Here is a 19,019-nt window from a genome sequence, read left to right as displayed (position 1 = left end):
TGGAAACAACTTAAATGTCCATCAGTAGGGGGCTTGCTTAAATAAATCACAGTGTATCCTTAATGTGGACTCAGTGTCAGTGAGTGTAAAGGCTACGGTAGCTGAAGGAGTGGCAATAATATAAAGAATGAGGTAGAGCTAAAAAAATAAAAAATAAAAATTTTTAAATTTAAAAAAAAAGAGTGAGGTAGAGCTACGTGTATGTTGTGACATAGAAACATATCCACCATATGTGGCTAAGAAAAAAAAAGCACAATACAGAGCAGGATATTTATATGTTAGATAACATTTAGAACATGTATATCATATTGTACATTAATGAACACAGAGGCATATATGCATTTCTTAATTGAAATGAGAAGCAAACTCTAAACTCTTTGGATAAATAAGAAATCTAGCAGAATCATTGGTTTTATTCACCTGTGGTGGTTGTTTTCACTTGCACTCATGTAGAAGGGAAAGCGCAAACAAAGCTCTCCTGGCATAACAAACACGACTCACACATATTTGTCATGTCAGAAAACAAAGGTGTCCACTGAAGCGTTCTTAGCAGACACAAATTACTAATAGACAATCCATCAGGATCGCAGACTTCACAGAATCCATCTCTGAAGCCAGCATGTCTCACAGGCCTTCTTTGTTTAAGGAAAGTTTGTAAGGAAAGTTCTGTGATGTGTATTAGATTTTATCTTCTGCAGCTCTAGGGAGAGAGGGAGTATTTTCTCCAGCTCATTTTCCTGAGGCATCTTTCACCAGCAGGCAGGAGGGTGTGTGGGTTTCAAGACCACACGTTAGCACTCTGTTAGCACTAAGAGGAAAGAAAGCAGGCTTGAGAGGCCCAAAACAATGTGGAAAGAAGATACGAACAAGCAGAATATGCCACATGTCACGCTTCTGCATGGTTTACGTGCATTTGCAAGTCTAAATGGATTGTTACAAAACTGTCAGTTCTGGGCATCTCTGGGAATGGGGCTGCCAGGAGAGCCTTACCCCTTCATTTTATATTCTTTTCTATTGCTTTAATATTTCCTCCAACAAACATGAATTTCTTTCATAATCAGAAAAAAATAAAAATATTTCCTTTTGAAACAATAACATTAAGGCTATCTAAGACCAAATGAAGAAGGGCAAGCGTCAGCCCGTGGAAGGCTCTGAGATTGTGCAGTTTCCGCCCCCATGGGGCCCAAGTCCCTACCATAGAGTCAGCCAGTGCTGGACAACTGGCCTGAGAGAGCCCCGCAAGACGGATGGCCCCTCTGCTCCCCAGGCAGGCTGGCCCAGGGTCGGGGAGCCTCGGTGACTTGGCACCGTTTCTGCATGTGGATGGTTGGCTGGCATTCACTCACTCAGTCATTCACTCGACACTTCTGGACCCCTACTTAGTGCCAGATCTGGAACTAGATCGTAGATGTAAAAAGCTACAGTAACAGTCCTTAGGGAACAGGCAATTACAATACTGTGTGTCGTACAATCAAGGAGGGTCCGAGGGATTCTGGGAGCTCCCAAGGAGGAAGGTAAGAGACCTCTCCTGGCCTCGTCCCATCTGTCTAAGCTGAGTGGCCAAGGGTGAGCTCTTGTTGCTAGACCAAGAGAAGGGGAGGGCGTTCCAGGCAGAGGGCTCAGCAAGGGCAAAGGCAGGGAGGCGTGAAGCGACGTGATGCATGGGGGACCCTGAGGAGTCAGGGAGTGAAGGGGGCGCAAAGAAGAGGACAGAAGGCTGAGGATGGACGGATGAGGAAAGCTTTAGGTACCAAGCCTCGAAATCTGAACTTTACCCCGAAGGCCACTGAAAGAGTTAAGCGTACTCAGACTGGCATCTTGGAAACATCGGCAGAGGGAAAGATAGACCGGGAAGAAGGGTCTAGAGGCAGAGGCACCGTTTAGGAAACGGTTGGACTAATCCAGGAGAGGAGAAATAAAGCTGCAGTCAAAGGCGTGGCTGGGACACAGAGAGGCCACATTCAAGAAACTTTAGGGAAATAAAATGGGAACTTCGGTGATTAGATGTGTAGGGCTCAAGAAAAAGATGTCAAAGATGATGATCCCCAAGCTTCTTTCTAGGGTGACAGATGGAGGAGAGGCAGGGGACGCAGGAAGAGAAAGGGTTTCCTTGTTGAGAGGCTGATGATGAGTTAAGCTCCGAGCAGGTGGAGTTCCAGGCCTCACAAGCGTGGGAGGTAATCTCAGGGGGAGAGGCTCACCTGAAGCTGGAACTCAGGAAACCAATGTGCCCCTAGCCTGCCCCCCACCCCCAAGGCAGCCTGGCCCTCCTGGGGGTCCCCTGCAGCCCGTGGCCAGGGCTGCAGGAAGGGTGGGTCTTTGCCATCCTCGGTGCTCACTCTTGTCCCCTCCCTTCCCCCAGATTTCTGACTTACAGCCGGGGAAGACCTACGTGTTCCATGTACAGGCTGTGAATTCAGCGGGCCCAGGGCAGCCGTCTGTGCCCACCGACCCCGTACTCCTGGAGGACAAGCCAGGTAGGGGCAGCGGGAGGGCGCTGGTCTGCAGCAGGAGGACAGAACCTGCTGGGCCCTCACCCCGCCACACCTTCCTGCCCCTCATTCCTTCCTGCCTGTTTCTCTCCCGTCCACACTCTCGTTTATTTCTGTGGGATCCCAAGATATGAACATATGGTTTCCTTCCATGTGATGGGTCTTCCATTCTTTATATGCCACATTCTTAAACTCATACAACTCTTTGTGGATATTTAAAAGAATAGCCAACTTTATTTCAGATATGCTGTGTGGCTTTGCCTGCCTTGCAGTCACGGCTCCTGAGGTCCACTCCTACCACACACGCCAGATGCTGCGCTGGGTCCTTACACTGTCTGGCCCTCCCAATGAGCCCCTGAGGGAGCCGTCACTGTCCCCACTTTAGAACTGATTTTATTGTAGCTCAGAGAAGTTAAATGACCAGGTCACGCAGCTAGTATACGATGGAATCACTCAGCTCTCCTCACTATAAAGTGTGTTCTTTTTCCATTCTTTTAATTATTCATTCATTCAGCAAGTATTTGGTGACACCCACACTGCACTGGGGACATGGCAGTGATGAGAAAGCAAGGTCCCTGCACTGGTGGGGGGAGGGGCAGGACGAATGGACAGTAAACACATAAATGATGAAAAAGTCAGTGATAAGTGCTATAAAGGAAGTGAAACAGGGTGATGGGGTGGGGTGGGCTTTACTGTAGCCTCAGTAGTCTGAGGAGGTGACATTTGAGCTGAGAAGGAGCCTGATCATACGAGGTCTTGGAGGCCACAGCAAGGAGTCTGGGGTTTATTATTCTATTCAAGAGCAATGGGCAGCCACTGGAGGGGTTAAGCAGGGGAGGGACCTGACCCGGTTTATTGTTCCTAAATGCCTGGTGCCCTCCGTTGGATCCTGCCCTCAGATGCTCGTGAGATCGAGGTCGGTGTGGATGATGAGGGCTTTATCTACATGGCTTTCGAAGCCCCCGAGGCCCCCGACTCCTCGGAGTTTCAGTGGTCCAAGGACTACAAGGGCCCGCCGGACCCACAGAGGGTCAAGGTCGAGGAGGAAGTTAACAAGTAAGTGAGGGGAGGGGGCAGCCCGACTCGTCCACAGGTCCCAGACGTTGTCGGATGGGTGGGCAGAAGCTCGTGGGTGAGACCATCCGGCAGGACCCCCAGATAGCGAGCTTGAGAGGACTGCTTGGTCTCTCCTGAAGGATGCTGACTGCCACCTCGGGGAGAAGTGAGGGAGAGTGCACTGGAGAGGCTGAAACGGTGCCATTCATTTGGAGGTCCTTTTGCTGTAAGGAATGTGCGTGCCTCTGTGCGGGCGCCTCCGAGGAGACGCTCAGGACTTGGTTTCTAGCCTGAGAGCCAGTGACTTGGTCTTGCAAGTTCTCTGGGCTCAGCTTCCTCATCAGTAAAAGAGGGGTTAGGATGTCAAGTGCCCCCAGGTCTCCCTCCTCCACCCCCAGCAGCTCTGGCCTTGGCCCTGTCCAGCAGGAGACAAAGCTGATGACTTGAGCCCTGTGGAGAGAGGCAGGCCTGGGGGATGTGGCCAGTATGAAGACTGTTCCAGAGAGCCTGGCTAGTGAGGACCATTGAAGGTGGCAGGCCAGACGTGCCCTGGGCAGGGGACCCCAAAGAGGTGTAAGGAGGCTGCCACCCCTGCTTACTGGCTTGGCCGGGGTCTGGGCTGGGGTGCAGGGCTTGCAAAGCCGACCGAGACTCCCCAGCTCCCAGGCCTCCAGGGCACACGGCCCCTCTCAGAGCCTCTGCCCTCCTGTCTCTGCAGGTCCAAGATCATCCTGAAAGAACCTGGCCTCGAGGATTTGGGCACCTACTCGGTGGTGGTCACCGATGCTGACGAAGAAATCTCAGCAAGCCACACGCTGACGGAGGAAGGTGATGCCCCCTGTTCCACTGCCACCTCCCCAGAGAGACGACCCAGACACGGAGTCCCAAACACAAATACCCCAGAGGCCAGCAAGAAGCAGTAAAAATGAGTAAAGCAGAGATTTCCAGGGAAGTAGGCCCTCACCCACCCATTCAGTCAGTCAGCCAGTGAATAAGTATCTGCTGAGCACCGACCGTATGCCAGAGACTGTCCTAGGCACTGAATTACATCAGTGAACTCAACAGGCAGAAACCCCTGCCTGATGGAGTTCACGCTCTTCTTGTCTCTCTCTTTACTTTATCTACTTTTGATAAAAAGCAAAGGTACCACTGAATTATTTCACTTCCTTCCGTAGCCTAAGAAAAACAACAGCATAAGTAGAATGATGAACTGCAAATGGCAGTCGGTCTGAGGAATGAAGATGGCAAAAGGGAGCAGTGGGGACTGTGGTAAACCAGAGAGGGGATGCCGGGCCTCAGCGGTCATCTATGAGACTCACCCTCTGCTGTCTCCATAGCAACTGGGGCAGCCCATTGTCCTCCCTGATGATTGCACTGGAGGCCCTTTGATTTTGTTAAGAAGCAGAAGCCAGGCAGGTCCAGATTGCAATGCCAGTTCCACAATTTCCTGGCTGCTTGACCTTGGATAAGTCGTGACACCTCTCTGGGCCTCAGTTTCCTCATCTGTAAAGGGAGATTATAATCCCTGCTGTCCTAAGTGAAACAATGTTGTTATGCAGATATACTTAGATGATTCCATGCAAACTAAAGCCATCCGCAAAAGTAATGGGGTTTGCTTTTTGTTTTTGGACTGGATGCTTGCCATGTGTCCAGACTCATCATGCTAAGGACTCTGGAGCTTATAAGAGGAAATGAGATAGGAGCCCTGCCCCTGCCAATTCATTCATGCAACATGTATTTATTGAGCACATACTGTGTGCCAGATACCATGTAGGTCCAGAGCTCAGCTTAGCAGAAGAGACAAACCTAACACAAAGAAGCAGTTAGCAGTGAGACAGCACTCTACCAACCTGCCCTAGACACAGGTAGACTGAAATGCTCAGTGGGGAGAGCAGACCCTCAGATACTAGGACAGTATGGCTCAGTGGGGAGAACAGACCCTCAGATTCGGACAGTGTGGCTCAGTGGGGTAACAAGGGGCCTCAGGAGGCAGACAGTATGCTCACCCCACAGCATGGTGTGAGGACTACTGAGATCATGCAGAGCCTGGCACACAGTAGGTGCTTCTCTGGGGAGGTGGCACTTGATCAGGTCTTGAAGGACAGGAGAATAAGCAACCTCAGGGTAGCCTGCGGCAGCCCCCGCAGCCCCCTCAGAGCCCCAGAGCCAAGGCCCACAGTGGTCATCATCAACCCCTCAGTAGCCAAGTGACCCCAAGCTGAGTCTCTCAGGACTTTCACCCAGTGTGGACGCTAGGACGGCTTCCACAGGCCCCACTGGCCTGGATATGTCATTCTCTTTGGTTTCTTCCTTGCTTCTCCCTGTCCCAGAGCTGAACAAGCTGAAGAAGTTGAGCCATGAGATTAGAAACCCAGGTAAGCGGTCCAAGCCACCAGCCTTGGGCAGTCCCACCAGGCTCACTGGGGTGTTCTGAGCAGGGCTGAGTCAGCCAAGAGCCAGAAACTAGCCGGGGGGCGGCGGGCAAAGGATGGGGACGTCTTGGGGCTGGAAAGTCATAGACCCAGGGAGTCCTCAGTCCATGAAGGGAACAGAGCGGCCAGCAGAGAGCACATGGGATGCAAGGGAGGGCAGAGTGGCTGGTTTCTTCTTCTTCTTGGACTGTGGATCATCTAAACCCCTGCTGCCCTCCATTGGCCAGGAGTAGCTTTTGCAGTCCCTGGGGCAGGGGTCACAAACTTGGGTGCATACTGGAATCACCCCCGGAGCTTTTCAAAATCCCAATGCCCAGGCCACACCCCAAACAAATTAGAACCTCTGGGTCTGGAACCAGACACTGGTGTTTTTGAAAGTCCTTGGGGATCCAGTGTCCAGCCAGGGTGAGAAGCACGACCTCAAAGCTGTGGGAGGAGGATGAATTCCCTGAGATGAATTCAATCTAGGGGGACTGAATGCGGGAAACCCTCCCCAGCCCCTCGCCCCAGTCGTGTCTGCGTCAGACTCTGAAACATTTTGCACATTAAATTCCCACAGTGTGCTCAAGGTGGGGCTGTCGGGAGTGGGGAGGGGAGAAGGGTTCCCTGCCCACCCTTTCCTGTCCTCTGCCACCCAGTGATCAAGCTGATCTCCGGCTGGAACGTTGACATCCTCGAGCAAGGAGAGGTGCGGCTTTGGCTGGAAGTAGAAAAGTTGTCTCCAGCCGCTGAGCTGCATCTAATCTTCAATGAGCAGGAAATCTTCAGCTCACCGGTAATTGGGGGCTCAGAATCCCTAAGTGAGGTTCCTGGCCCAGGAGGTGGCCTCACAGGCAATGGTCTCCACTGGCTGCACCTTCCCCTAGCAGACATTTCAGAAACAGCCACCAGCTTCGGCTGTCACAGTGATAGGGTGGGGGGCGGGGACACCTGGATTTTAGTACCTGGGGTGCAGGTGGCAGGGATGCTAGACACTTGCCAACACAAGGAACACTCCCACAAAGAACTTCCCATGCCTCCCACAATTTTTCACTGTCCTGTCAAACATTTGTAAGATGAAAAACCTACATTCACGCTTATAATTATCCAAGCCTAGACCCTAACTCTCAGATAGAAAGACAAAGAATTTTTTTTTGCAGTGTTAATATACACCGAATAGAGAGTTTTTATTCTATTAGCCACATTACCTATGCTCTTTCATTCATTTTCCTGTTCTTCTTGTACTCATGAGAAGATCTTATTTGTGAATTTCATCTCCAGATGGCCATCAAAAAATATGTGTTATAAAGAAGGGAGCTGGTTCTGACAGAGGAGAAAGAGCTCAGGGCTAGATGTCAGAAGACATATTCATCTCCTGTGGGTTGTGTGCCCTTGGGCAGGTCTCTTCACCTCTCTGTGCCTCAGTTTCTACATCGGTACAATGGGGTTGGTTGCCCCAGGAACAGGAGGAGCAACTGGAAAAAAAATAGATTTGAAAGTTCTACATAGAGATTAAGCATGACCTTGGCTCATGGTAGAGGCAAGGTAACAAAAAGTCTGGACTCTTGGTACACAGCGCTGATACTAGCAGGTGCCGCTATACAAAAATCAAACTAGACGATTCACTCAAATCATACATACACCCTAAATGTGGAAAACAAAACGTTTGAAAACTGTTAGAATGTGACAAAATGTAAATAAGTGCTAATTCTGGGTAGCAGGTACACAGGCTTTTTTATATTATCCTTTATAGTTTTATGGGGGATTTTTTTTATATTAAATTGCAAAAGAAGTAGAAAATAACCAAAAAACATGGCGCAGTAAATTATTATTAATTGCAACTGATACAAGCATGCAAGACTCTTTCCAGTGTCTGCCAGGCCCCAGAGTGTTCTCAGGGGCCGGGTGTGGGAAAAGTCCAGTCTATACACAGGAGAGGGGTACCTAGGGCCCCCTCCCCAGTCTCTGAAGGCTTCTAACTCTGCACATATTACCCCCATAGTCCAACCACGCCCCGATCTGCACCCCACAGCACAAATTCCCTGGGAATGGAAAAGGGCAGAAAGACTTTTGGGTTTTGTTCTCCCCAGAACCGCAAAATCAATTTTGTCCGAGAGAAGGGCCTGGTGGAAGTCATCATCCAAAACTTGACTGAGGACGACAAAGGGTCGTATACTGCTCAGCTCCAAGACGGAAAAGCCAAGAACCAGATCACCCTGGCTCTGGTGGATGACGGTCAGCTGTGCCCTGACCCCCGCCCTGCCCCATGCACCCGGCCTCAGCTCTCAGCCTGGGCGTCTCTATCCATCCTGATGCCCTCCTCTGGACCTGCGCTCCTCCTGGTTCACGCCCGTTCCCCCCTCTGTGTCCACAGAGTTCGACAAACTTCTAAGGGAGGCAGGTGCTAAGAGAAGAGACTGGAAGAGAAAGCAGGGTAAGAACTGCTGGGGCGAAGTTCAAACACCTCGGCCAGCAGGCCAGCAGGCCAGCAGGCCAGCAGTCAGCGCCGGGGAACCGCTGGGCAAGTGGATTAATAGATCCCTCCGCCCTGCTGGACCCCCCGAGGGAGGGCCACTGCCATCTTATCCAGTGCTGTCCCCGTGCCAGAACGAAACAGCACTTGCCCAACGCCGAGAGTGAGCGCCTTAAACTTTGCACCCTAGATGCCTCCCAGATGCCTCACCCTAGTCCCCTCCCTCGTGGGGGCGAATTCCCAGAATCCGAGGGGCCAGTAGTCATTAGGTGCCCCTCCCCAGCTGCCTTCCCCTGTCTCGCCACCAGGTGGCGCCCGGGCCGAGCCCGGCGCTCTGACCGCTGGGCGTGCTGTTTTGCCCTCATAGGTCCGCATTTCGAGGAGCCTTTGCAATGGAAGGTCACCGAGGACTGCCAAGTGCTGCTGACGTGCAAGGCAAAGCCCCGCCCCCGCCTCCAGCCCTGCCCCCAGGCCCCGTGGGGCAAGACCTGTGGTTGTCCCCAAGCCCTGTGGCTGTCTTTTGCCCCACTCCCGGCAACTCCACACCCTGTGCTGGTGTGATCCAAGCAGAGGAAGTAGCCCCAGGGATTTTGCATTTAACTGGAAAACAAAAGCCCAGGGAGCAGAGTTAGTGTGAATTAGTGTGCGCTGAGTCAGCCTTGAGCTAGATCTCCCAGCTGCTCTGGGAGGGGTTCTGGGGGTCAGGGGTCTGGGAGCAAGTGAGGGCTCTGTATGTTGAGCGGTAGTCCCTGTGTCTGTTAGTAGCCCTGCCAGACACTGTTCTCAGCACTTCAGAGCATTATTTTATTTCATCTGCCTCACAATCATCTGTGAGAGAGGTGTCACAATCCCCACTTTAGGATGAAAAACCAAGTGGGGAACTAGCGCAAGACTACATGGTAAGCAGAGTCTAGAACCCAGGTTTTAACCGGATGTGCCTGACTCCAAAGCGGGTGTTCTTTCTCAGCACCCTGCAAGCCTTTTAGATAACTGGGGGAGGGCAGGGGAGGGGAGGGCGCACTCCCAGAAGCCTGTGCATTCAGCAAACCTAAGTACCTACTCTGTGTTACACACTCTGCAAGCACTGGGCATACAAGGATGAAGAAGTGGTCTCCTTAGGCCTGTAAGATCCCACAGTCCAAAGCAAGATCGTGGGGAAAACAGTGTAGCTCCTGCTGTGATGGAGACATGCAGGAAATTGATTACTCATGATGGGGCACACTCTGGGGTGCATAAAAGAAGGCTTCCTGGAGGAGGTGACACAGGCATTTACAAGAAAAAGTAGGGTAGGAAAGGGATCAAGAAGCAGAGGGAATAGCATTAGCAAAAGTCCAGAGTCCAGAAACCATCAGAGGAGACATATGGTGTGAGGAAGGGGTTAGCTGAGATTTAGCCTGGGGGCGGGGTGGGGGGGAGTCATGTTTGTAAAAAAAAAAAAAGGTTCTGATGAACTGAGTCTTCACATAAAAGAGAAAGCCTGAAGGAGTCTCCTCACTCCCCACCTTCCTCAGGTGGCCAACACCAAGAAAGAAACCCGCTTCCAGTGGTTCTTCCAGAAGAAAGAGTTCCCAGATGGTCAGTACGACCCGCAGACTGGAGCAGGGCTTCTCTGCATCGAAGAGGTAAGTGCAGCTCTGACTTCAGGGCTCACAGCCTCCAGGCAGTGCCAGGAGCACTGGGCAGGGAGTCAGGACCAGGGTGAGGCAAGTGAGGCACTGACCTCACGCACAAACTTTAAGGAAGCACTGAAAGGCTCAGTACTCAAGATAAATAATATTTCATGCAATATTTTCAAGAATCAAAATTCACGCCAAAAAAAAAAAAGACCATGAGGGGAAACAATACCAAAACTTTAAATAAAGACAGGCTCAGTAATACTGATTTTTCCTTTTAGCTGGATTCCAGTCCTGGCCCTGCCACTGACTGCGTGGCCTTGGGCAGGTCACTGTGCCTCTCTGACCTCAGTTTTCATCTGTTACACGAGCAGGTCAGAGGGATGCTCTCTCAGAGATTCCTTCCTGCCCCAGCAGCCTGAGATTCAGGACAGGAAGATGGTCTCCGTGTGAGGCAGGTCTGGGCAGAGCAAAACAGGGCCTGGAGCTCACTTCTCCCACCCACGACCTCCCCGTGGCCCTCGGAGGAGTGTGACCTGGTTAAGGTAGAAATGCAAGGCTTATCCTTAAATATTCAATGTTTTTCTGCCTTGCCCCTGATTTCTGTGGCCTCACCATGTGCCAAGGAGGACTGCGGCAGACGCAGGTTTGCAGACTAGGAAGGAAATAATGATTTCAGGGTCCTCTCCCAAATCCTGGCCAAGACAATGGCAAGTTGGCCTTTGTCATCACAGTGCAAACTCCTCACACGGCTCGGCATCAAATAGGTGCTTAATAGCTACTGAGTCTTGTCATAATCATCCAGCCTATTGGTGCAGAACTTTCTGGCTTCCGAAGAGTTATCTCCCTTGATCCTCACAGCAACTATAGTACGTAGCCAGGGCAAGGATTATGCCACCATTTTACAGATGAGTAAACTGAGGCTCAGAGGGTTTAAATACCAAGATACAAAGCTTGAGAGTGGGGCCGGAAGTTTCTCCAATCACTGTCACCGGAATTTGGCTGGGACTTTGGAGACTTCACTGAGGGAGGGGGCAGGGGACATGGGAGAAGACTGTCGGGGTTTTCAGCCCTTTGATCCCCCAGTTAAGAGATGCTTCTGCCTTGAATCCTGCCTCAAAGCACCCTATGTAGAGATGGTTGGGGTGAGAGGGGCCCTTTGAGGGGACAGGGAGGCAGATATCACACCCCCGCCCCCGCAGCCCCTGGAGGAGTTGCTGTGTAATGAGAGGGCACAGCTGACTTCTGACCTTGCTTTCAAAGCATGACCCAAGTTCTTGCTTTGCTGAGTGTTGACCCAGGCTTCACTTGGGGTTGACAAGCATGTGCCAGTAAGGACCCCCTTGTCCTGAGCAAAAGAAAGCACACTTCCTGCTGAGAGATGCAGAGAGGTCCCTCTATCCAGGGCCCCTGGGAAGCAGGGCAGCGCTGGTGGAGGGTGCGCCCTGCTCGGCCCAGCTCTGCTAGGAGGGCTCGCTTTGCTCTGTTCAGAGCAGCTGCCTGAGAAGCACATGCGGGGCGTCTGTTTCTGCCCTCAATTCCCCCTCTCGCCCCACCTCCAGGCCCAGACAAGCCCTGGGCTTGGGATCAAAGGGCTCTGGAGCTGGAAGGAGCCTCAGAGATCACCCATCGCATGGGGGTAAACTGAGGCCCAGGGAGGAGAGTTAGGGGCAGGCCTAGAGCCCAGGCCTCCTGATTTGCTGTCCATCGCTCCTTCTGGAACTCATGCCGACACCGCCTTCTCACATCCTTCTTTCCAGCTTTCCAAAGAGGACAAGGGCATTTACAGAGCAGAGGTTTCGGATGAGCGAGGGGAGGACGACACCATCCTGGACCTCACAGGTGAAGGTGGGAGCTGGCGACATCAGAGATGGGCCAGGAGGGCCTCACACTGAACGAAGAGATGCAGTGTGACCTGTGGGGAAACTGTCTGGGATCCTCACCTGGGGCAACTGAGGCCCAGGGGAGTTAAGTGACCTGCCCACGGCTGCACAGCTGGTCAGTGGCAGGGCCTGGTCTGTGTGACGCTGGTGCCCATGTTCACTGCACTATCCCACAGCGAGCCCAGGCTTCAAGACCCGGAGCCTGAGTTCTCTGCTCTGCCCCCCGCAGCGGGCCCCAGGCTCCTCACCAGGCTGGTCGTCTCAGCCTGCAGGAAAACTGTCACGTCGGCCCGTTCGTCCTCCATCTGTGTTGCCCCCCTGCCCCATCAGTCACGCAGTGCCCCGGATCCCCTCCCCACCCCTAAGCCTGTGTTCTGAGAGCTGCTCATAAGGTCCACCAGCCTTTTCCAAGGACGGCCCCACCTGGTGCATCCCTAGGGGAGCCCTTCATCAGCTGACCACTCCCTCTGTCTCCCTCCAGCCCTGGATGCCATCTTCACTGAGCTGGGCAGGATTGGTGGTAAGCAAGCCCCTCTCTGCTCAGCACTGCCGTGATGCCGCATAACCTCCGGGGGACCTCTAGCCATCCTTGGCTGCCGGGGGTGGGTTTAGTTTCCAGCCTCAAAGACTGGGGGAGACGCTCCTGCCTCTTCACCACACTGTTCTCCCCACCACACCCCAGAGCAGGGGCGAGCTGGCTGCCCCCCAGATGTGCTGCCCAAAGGGCCTTGGGGAAGACTCACCCTTCTCCCATGCCTCCCCAGCCCTCTCTGCGACCCCACTGAAAATCCAGGGCACTGAAGAGGGGATCCGGCTCTTCAGCAGGGTCAAGTACTACAACGTGAACTACATGAAAACCAGCTGGTTCCACAAGTAGGTTGGCCTTGCCCTGGAGCCCTAGCCAGGCTGGAGGGGGCCCAGCACCCGCCTCAGAGCCCAGTCCCAAGGGCTTGGCAGAGACAGGGTCTCTCACCGGTCCTGCTGTCCACAGAGGGAGTCTGGGACAGGGAACAGCCATTGGAGGCACAGAAGGGAGTCTCCCCAGGAAAGGTGGGAACCCTGGTGCTAAGATCACTTTCCCAGAACATCCATGGCCACAGAAGGACCATTGTCTTAGAGCACCATCTGGGAACTGGGGGAGAGATGGATGCAGGAACGATGGAGAACCAGATAGTCAAGTGGGTCATGGTGCCCTTGTGGGTCTTTGCAGCCTTAGCAAACTCAGGCAGCCAGGCTGAGGGGAGAGGTGCAGGCAGAGGGACCTGGGGGGCTGACGACTAACTGAGGGCCAGGCCTTGAAGGCAGTATCAGGTATCAGAGACTCAGCCAGGAGCTAAATGACTCCAGAGAGTTTGGGAGCAGAATTTTCCCAGTGCTTTTTACTTGCAAACCTCAGCCTTGTGGAGCAGACATTACTGCACCCGTTCTATGGAGAAGGCTAGACGGACTTAGTCAGATTTGTCATGTGAGTGAGACCAAGGCCAAGCTGAATTTCAGAACAGTGAAGCTCCTCCTCGAGAGTTTCTGAGCCCTGTGACTAAGCCCAGAGGTGTCACTTCTGTGACAAAACACTGACACGGGCCAGGTGTCTTTAGGAATGAAATTTAAGTAAAGAAGGAAAGGAGTTTATATAGTTTATAAGAATTACGTAAGAGTGATTGTGGGAAGAAATCCTGGGAGGTTTTAAGATGAGGAAAAGGATGAAGTGAGGAAGTGGCTCCCACTGGTGGGGTGGGGGGAGGTGGTCACTGACCCTGGAGCACCATTTCCTCAAAGTCCCAGCCTGCAGGACATGTCACAAATATAGATTCAGCGCTGGCACAAGGTTTGATGAATGAATGAATGATGAATGGATGAGTGGATAGATATTTATCAGATATCTCATGGATGGTCACCACTTTCAGCTCACACATCTGGGAACAAAACCCTGGGAGAGGAGTTTGGGGCAGGGGTGCCTGTAGATGGGCAGACAGACAGCCCGTCGCGGGCTGAGCTGTGTTAACCATTTCTTTGCCCTCACGTTCAGAGAGAAACGCCTGGAGAGTGGTGATCGGGTGAGGGCTGGCACCACCCTGGATGAGATCTGGCTCCACATCCTGGACCCCAAAGACTCAGACAAGGGCAGATACACCCTAGAGATAGCGGCCGGGAAAGAAGCCCGGCAGCTCTCAGCTGATCTCTCGGGACAAGGTGAGCTCTCTGCCTGTCTGTCCTCAGTGAAACCTGTTTAGAAAACCCCATGGTCTTTTGGGGGGGCTCCCATCTCCCCACCCAATCCTAGCACTGCCCCAAGAGAATGCTGGAACAGAGTGGAGGAACAGTCAGCACTGAGCTCTATACCTGTGGGTTGCAGGAGAGGGGGAGATTGGGGGTAGATGCCCTGACGCACCTTTTCCCCTTTTCCTTCTCATAGCTTTTGAGGACGCCCTGGCTGAGCACCAGAGACTGAAGTAAGTTTCCTTGGCGTTTCTCAGTGTGATCAAGGCCCCTGGGGTGCACGAGCACAGGACCCTTCCTGGGAGGCCGGACAGTTCCACCTTTCCCCCGTCACCCCCTCCCCCCTACCCAGGCAGGATTGTCCTTTAACAAATGAAACACCAAAGCTTTTTCCCATTTCCATTTTTCAGAGCCTTGGCCATCATCGAGAAGAGTAAGTCCAGCCATATTTCTCTTGTTTCCACTTCTGAGTTTGGGGCGGCTTCCCAGCTGCTCACGCCTCCTGGCAGGTAGCTGGAGTCCCAGTTCCCCATGGGGTCTGTGTGGCTCTGGGCTGTCACAGAGCTGCTGGGAGACCCAGATGGTGGCAGCGTGAAGACAGGTGGATGAGGAGTCCAAGGATACCTGAGACCGTGGATGTGGACGCGCCTGGTGCGGGCCTGGTGGCGAGTAGGCACACGGCTGATGTCGGTGGGACTCCAGAGGCAGGGGCAGACGGGACCGAGGCTGGGCTGATCTTTCCAAGCGAGGCCCGGGACGAGATGGCTTTAAAGCTGAAGCTGGTTCTGGCTGTCGGGGCACTAGGGCCTCATCTAATCCAGGACACAGCCTCTGAGTTGCCCAGGGGGACCACCAGGTCCATGCACTGGAGCTTCTCCGAGTCCCCGCAACCAGTTCTACCCAGTTCCAGGAGGCTAGCTTACTGGTCTCAGTGAGCCAGCCGGTCAGTGTAGGACTTTCCATGAGGGGAAGCGTCCTGGCAGCAGAGCAAAGCAGCCCCGTTCAACCTGACAGCGAGGAGGGAAACTGACCGTTTGGGGCCATTGGTAGGAGGGGGCGTTAGCCCTATGTGGCGTCTTGTCCCTGAGTGTCCCCGCTTGGTGGGAAATGCAGGCCGTTCATAACTGCCATCTGGAAGGGGGCCATCTGGGGTGTAAGAGCAGTGAGGAGCCCTTGCAGCGGGCGGCCACCTTGGTGGGAGGAGCGCAGCCTGGAGACCCGACTCAGCCCGTCACGCCTCCGTCTAATCACCTGCCCCCCCCATCCTGGAATGCCGAGTCTCTTCACAGGACACCCCCCTCCAGGACCCTAACAGAAGGGCCTGAACTCACCACCTGTGGTTGCTAGGGCTGGCCGAGTTGAGAGTCGAGGGAAGTGGATTGTTTCGCCCGCCATGATGGGCCTGGTGAACGATCCTCCCACAACAGCGTCCATCTCTGGAGCCATCCTTCCCCTCCCGCCTCAACCCTGATTCAGGCTCCTTCTCCCCTACATCCGTTGCACAGACACCAGCCACTTTAGGCTCTTGGCACATCCCTGATCGTGGTCTAGGGTCCGTTCCCACAGCCTCGATTGCGACCTGTTGGCTTTCTGCTTAGTGATTTACAACCACAGTCTCTTCCTGTCCAGCCGCCATGGCCACCAGGTCCCCTCCCTTGACCAAAGTCAGTGTCCCGAAAGCTTCCTTCCTGTTCACGGCCTGAACTGGTTCATCACACCTGTTGTGTGCATTTTGCCAGTTTAGGGTCAGAGCAATCTTACCACCTTCTCTCCCAGTCCTCAGGGGAGGGGCACCTCACTGTCACCTCCAGGTACCACCAGCCACGATAATAACCTCAAGTCAATGACAGAAACACATTACGTCCCCTATCTAATGTTTATAAAGGCAAGGAAATAATGTAATACAAGTTTAAGGATGTCCACCCAAAATGATGCAAATAAGAAAAAGAAGCATTGCTTAAAAATAAACCTCAACTGCGTGGAACCTGCTGCTGGGAAGCAGCTGGCAGAAAAACATTCATCACTGGGGGTCTCGTTTTTCCCTTCCAGATCGTGCCAAAGTGGTGAGGGGCCTGCCGGATGTGGCCACGATCATGGAAGATAAGGTACTGACTGTCCCCCAGCCCACGGCCGGCAGTCCCACCCTGGGTTCCCTCCTGTATCCATCAAAGGGCACGAAGCAATGAAGCACCGTGGATTCCAGAGCCGAAGGGGCTGGATGCGCCGGAGTCTGGCCGAGTGACCAGACCTCACTGGTCACATGTAGTATAAAGGAAAGACACTGAGCCTGGTGTCAGGCCCGTGGTGGGGGTGACAGGCCTGTGCTCACCCCGGTTCTACCCCATCTCTCCAGGTGGCCCTGGGTGTCACGGACTTCTCCGTGTGAACTTCAGTTTCCCCAGGAGTTTGACTAGATGATACCTAAAAAGCCCTTTCAGGACTGAAGTTACACAAGTCTAATGTTCTAGAAACTGATAGCTAACGTTTTCATGTTGCTTACTTTGTGCCAGGCACTATTCCATTATTTAAACGTCAAGGCAACCACATGAAATAGTGTGTTATTACTAGTCATACTTTATAGCTGAGGAAACTGAGGCCCAGAAAGGTTAAGGGACTTACCTAAGGTCATACAGCTTAAAGGAGCCGAGCTGAGATTCACAGCCTGGCAGCCCAGCTCCAGAATCTGAGTGTCTGGCCATTACACTAGAGTGCCTCTGCAGTGAGAGTTGCTCTGTTGAGAATTTTCAAACTCAATTCTTAAATCTTTATGTTAAAGCAATCTAGCCTTATTTGCATGGTAAAATCATACTGAAATATACAATAAAAAGCAATAAAGCAAAGTCCAGGCCATTCTGGGGCAGGTAATTGCTAAAGTAATAACGACCTGACAGTCTAACTAGTTAAGTGTTCCCGTAGAAATGTTGAGAATGGAGGATGTGGGGTTAGAGTAAAACATCTCCCTTTACTGTTATTACTTTATGGGTCACAATAAAACACACATAATGAACTTACCACAGGGAGCAGCTTGCACTGGGAGCTCCCTGGGAGTGTGAAGGTGATACCAAGGGTTATTCCAAGTGGGTGGACTGAGCGTTCCCTTCCTGTCCTTTCAAACAGACCCTGTGCCTGACCTGCGTCATCTCAGGAGATCCTTTCCCTGAAATCTCTTGGCTGAAGAACGACCAGCCCATCACCTTCCTTGACCGCTACCACATGGAGATGAGGGGGTCGGAGGTCACCATCACCATCGAGAGGGTCAACAGTGAGGACAGTGGGCGCTACGGTGTCTTCGTCAAGAACAAGTATGGCTCCGAGACGGGCCAGGTCACCATCAGCGTGTTCAAGCACGGGGAGGAGGGCAAGGTGCTGAAGGTGTGACGGTCGGATCCAGGCACAGCCTGAGGTCTAGTCTGCACGGACTAGGAGGGTCAACCAGCGGCTCACAGCCTGGCACAAGCCACGGAGGCGGGGCAGGGGGGATTGGACATTGTGGAACCCGGGACATGGGAGAGGAGTAGCTACACCAAAGTGGAGAAGCAGAGACCTTGCTGGGGTCCTGGGAGGCCTCCAGGATAACGGGATCAGCACTGGACTTGGAATGGGAGACCTACGTGCAAAACTGTTTCAGCTCTAAACTCTCCATGAGCCTTGCCTTCCTCATCTATCACATGGGAATTCCTACTCCTAGGGATTGTTTATGAAAACCCTTGAAACCACACACCAGTGATTCTCAACAGGAGGCAGTTTTGTCCCCCAGGAGACATTTGGCAGTGTCCAAATTTTGGGTTGTCACAGCTGGGGATGTCCGCTGGCGTCTAGTAGGTAGCAGCCTACTAAGCACAACAGCACATAGAATTCAACCCCAAATGACAATAGTGCCGCGGTTGATGCACCGCCCACCCCCCTTGTAAACGGATTTATCACAGTACCCCCTTTTGGATACTGTATTTTCAATTCACTTAAGTTCAACGAACATTCATTTGAAGTCTAGCGTGTGCCAGGCTGCAGATGGCATCGGGAGCACAAAGATACATAATATGCGGGCCCCGCCCTCAAGGACACCTCAGCCCAGGAGGAGAGTCAGACCTGGGTGCAAATGACTCCAGGACAAGTCAGATGATCAGGATTATAAAACAGGTCCACATAAAGTTCCACTGGTGGTCAGAGGAGGGAGACAGGCGTTCATCCCAACTAGGGAAGGTGAGCTTTAAAACACCTTCATGGAACTAGCAGAATTGGTGGTTGGGCCCTGAAAAAAGAAGTTGGATTTGGTGATGGTCATGGGAAGAGATTTCAGGAGCAGGGGATGGTGAGAGCAAAGGTGAGGCGTGGGGGTGACGCTGCCTGGGTGGCCTTGGATGCCAGGCCGGAGAGTTGGATGACCTTCCGGACTTCCAGCTCAGGGCCTCTGCCTGGCGGGACAGATGCTGGTTGGCCTTGCTTGCTGGACCTCAATACGGAGCTGGGCATTTCACCACCCTCCAGTTTCCTTCTTTTTTCAAATCAGATTGGGAGGGGTGGGGTTTATAAAGTTAGAGATGTTTGTTGTAAAAATTTTGGAAAACCTTGAAAATGTTGAAGGAGAAAATAAAACTCATCTGTACTCCCAACACCAAAACATAACACCCACCTCTGATTTCTGAAATGATTTCTGAATTTAAAGGTAAAATGAATCACTCCTACATTTACCACCTACACGCGCATCAAGGCATGATGGGTAACTTATACCCCCAGCAGCTACAGGTGCAGTCAGGTCAGGTGTTCAGTGAGGGGGGCGAGGGGGCCAGGTGTCCTGCCGTGCCCTGGCTGGGAACGAGTATGGAGGATTATGCAGGTCTTGGAGGCAAACACACCCAGGCTTGAAGCCAAGCACT

The 19,019-nt window shown here is 52.7% G+C and overlaps 1 protein-coding gene across 4 annotated transcripts in view; it reads left to right on the top strand.

Moving 5' to 3' along the window:
• MYOM3 (myomesin 3) overlaps nucleotides 1–18,768 on the top strand; it is a 46,761-nt gene extending 27,993 nt beyond the window's left edge. For 3 of the 4 annotated variants that reach the window (XM_036849454.1, XM_036849456.1, XM_036849457.1), the window contains 17 exons: nucleotides 2,363–2,477; nucleotides 3,392–3,548; nucleotides 4,267–4,376; nucleotides 5,879–5,923; nucleotides 6,619–6,755; nucleotides 8,050–8,194; nucleotides 8,334–8,393; nucleotides 8,800–8,867; nucleotides 9,944–10,054; nucleotides 11,806–11,893; nucleotides 12,410–12,448; nucleotides 12,693–12,801; nucleotides 13,955–14,118; nucleotides 14,342–14,378; nucleotides 14,556–14,578; nucleotides 16,195–16,250; nucleotides 17,263–18,768. In XM_036849454.1, coding sequence (XP_036705349.1) covers nucleotides 2,363–2,477; nucleotides 3,392–3,548; nucleotides 4,267–4,376; nucleotides 5,879–5,923; nucleotides 6,619–6,755; nucleotides 8,050–8,194; nucleotides 8,334–8,393; nucleotides 8,800–8,867; nucleotides 9,944–10,054; nucleotides 11,806–11,893; nucleotides 12,410–12,448; nucleotides 12,693–12,801; nucleotides 13,955–14,118; nucleotides 14,342–14,378; nucleotides 14,556–14,578; nucleotides 16,195–16,250; nucleotides 17,263–17,523 — 1,725 coding nt within the window. In that variant the 3' untranslated portion in view covers nucleotides 17,524–18,768. The remainder of the gene's footprint in view (nucleotides 1–2,362; nucleotides 2,478–3,391; nucleotides 3,549–4,266; nucleotides 4,377–5,878; nucleotides 5,924–6,618; nucleotides 6,756–8,049; nucleotides 8,195–8,333; nucleotides 8,394–8,799; nucleotides 8,868–9,943; nucleotides 10,055–11,805; nucleotides 11,894–12,409; nucleotides 12,449–12,692; nucleotides 12,802–13,954; nucleotides 14,119–14,341; nucleotides 14,379–14,555; nucleotides 14,579–16,194; nucleotides 16,251–17,262) is intronic. The other variant, XM_036849455.1, reaches the window with a different exon arrangement.
• The last annotated feature ends 251 nt before the right edge of the window (nucleotides 18,769–19,019 follow it).

The sequence above is a fragment of the Balaenoptera musculus genome, chromosome 1 (assembly GCF_009873245.2).
Source record: "Balaenoptera musculus isolate JJ_BM4_2016_0621 chromosome 1, mBalMus1.pri.v3, whole genome shotgun sequence".
Classification (NCBI taxonomy): Eukaryota; Metazoa; Chordata; class Mammalia; order Artiodactyla; family Balaenopteridae; genus Balaenoptera; species Balaenoptera musculus.
Note: the sequence above shows the minus strand (reverse complement) of the source record. Positions and strands in the feature narration are given on the sequence as shown.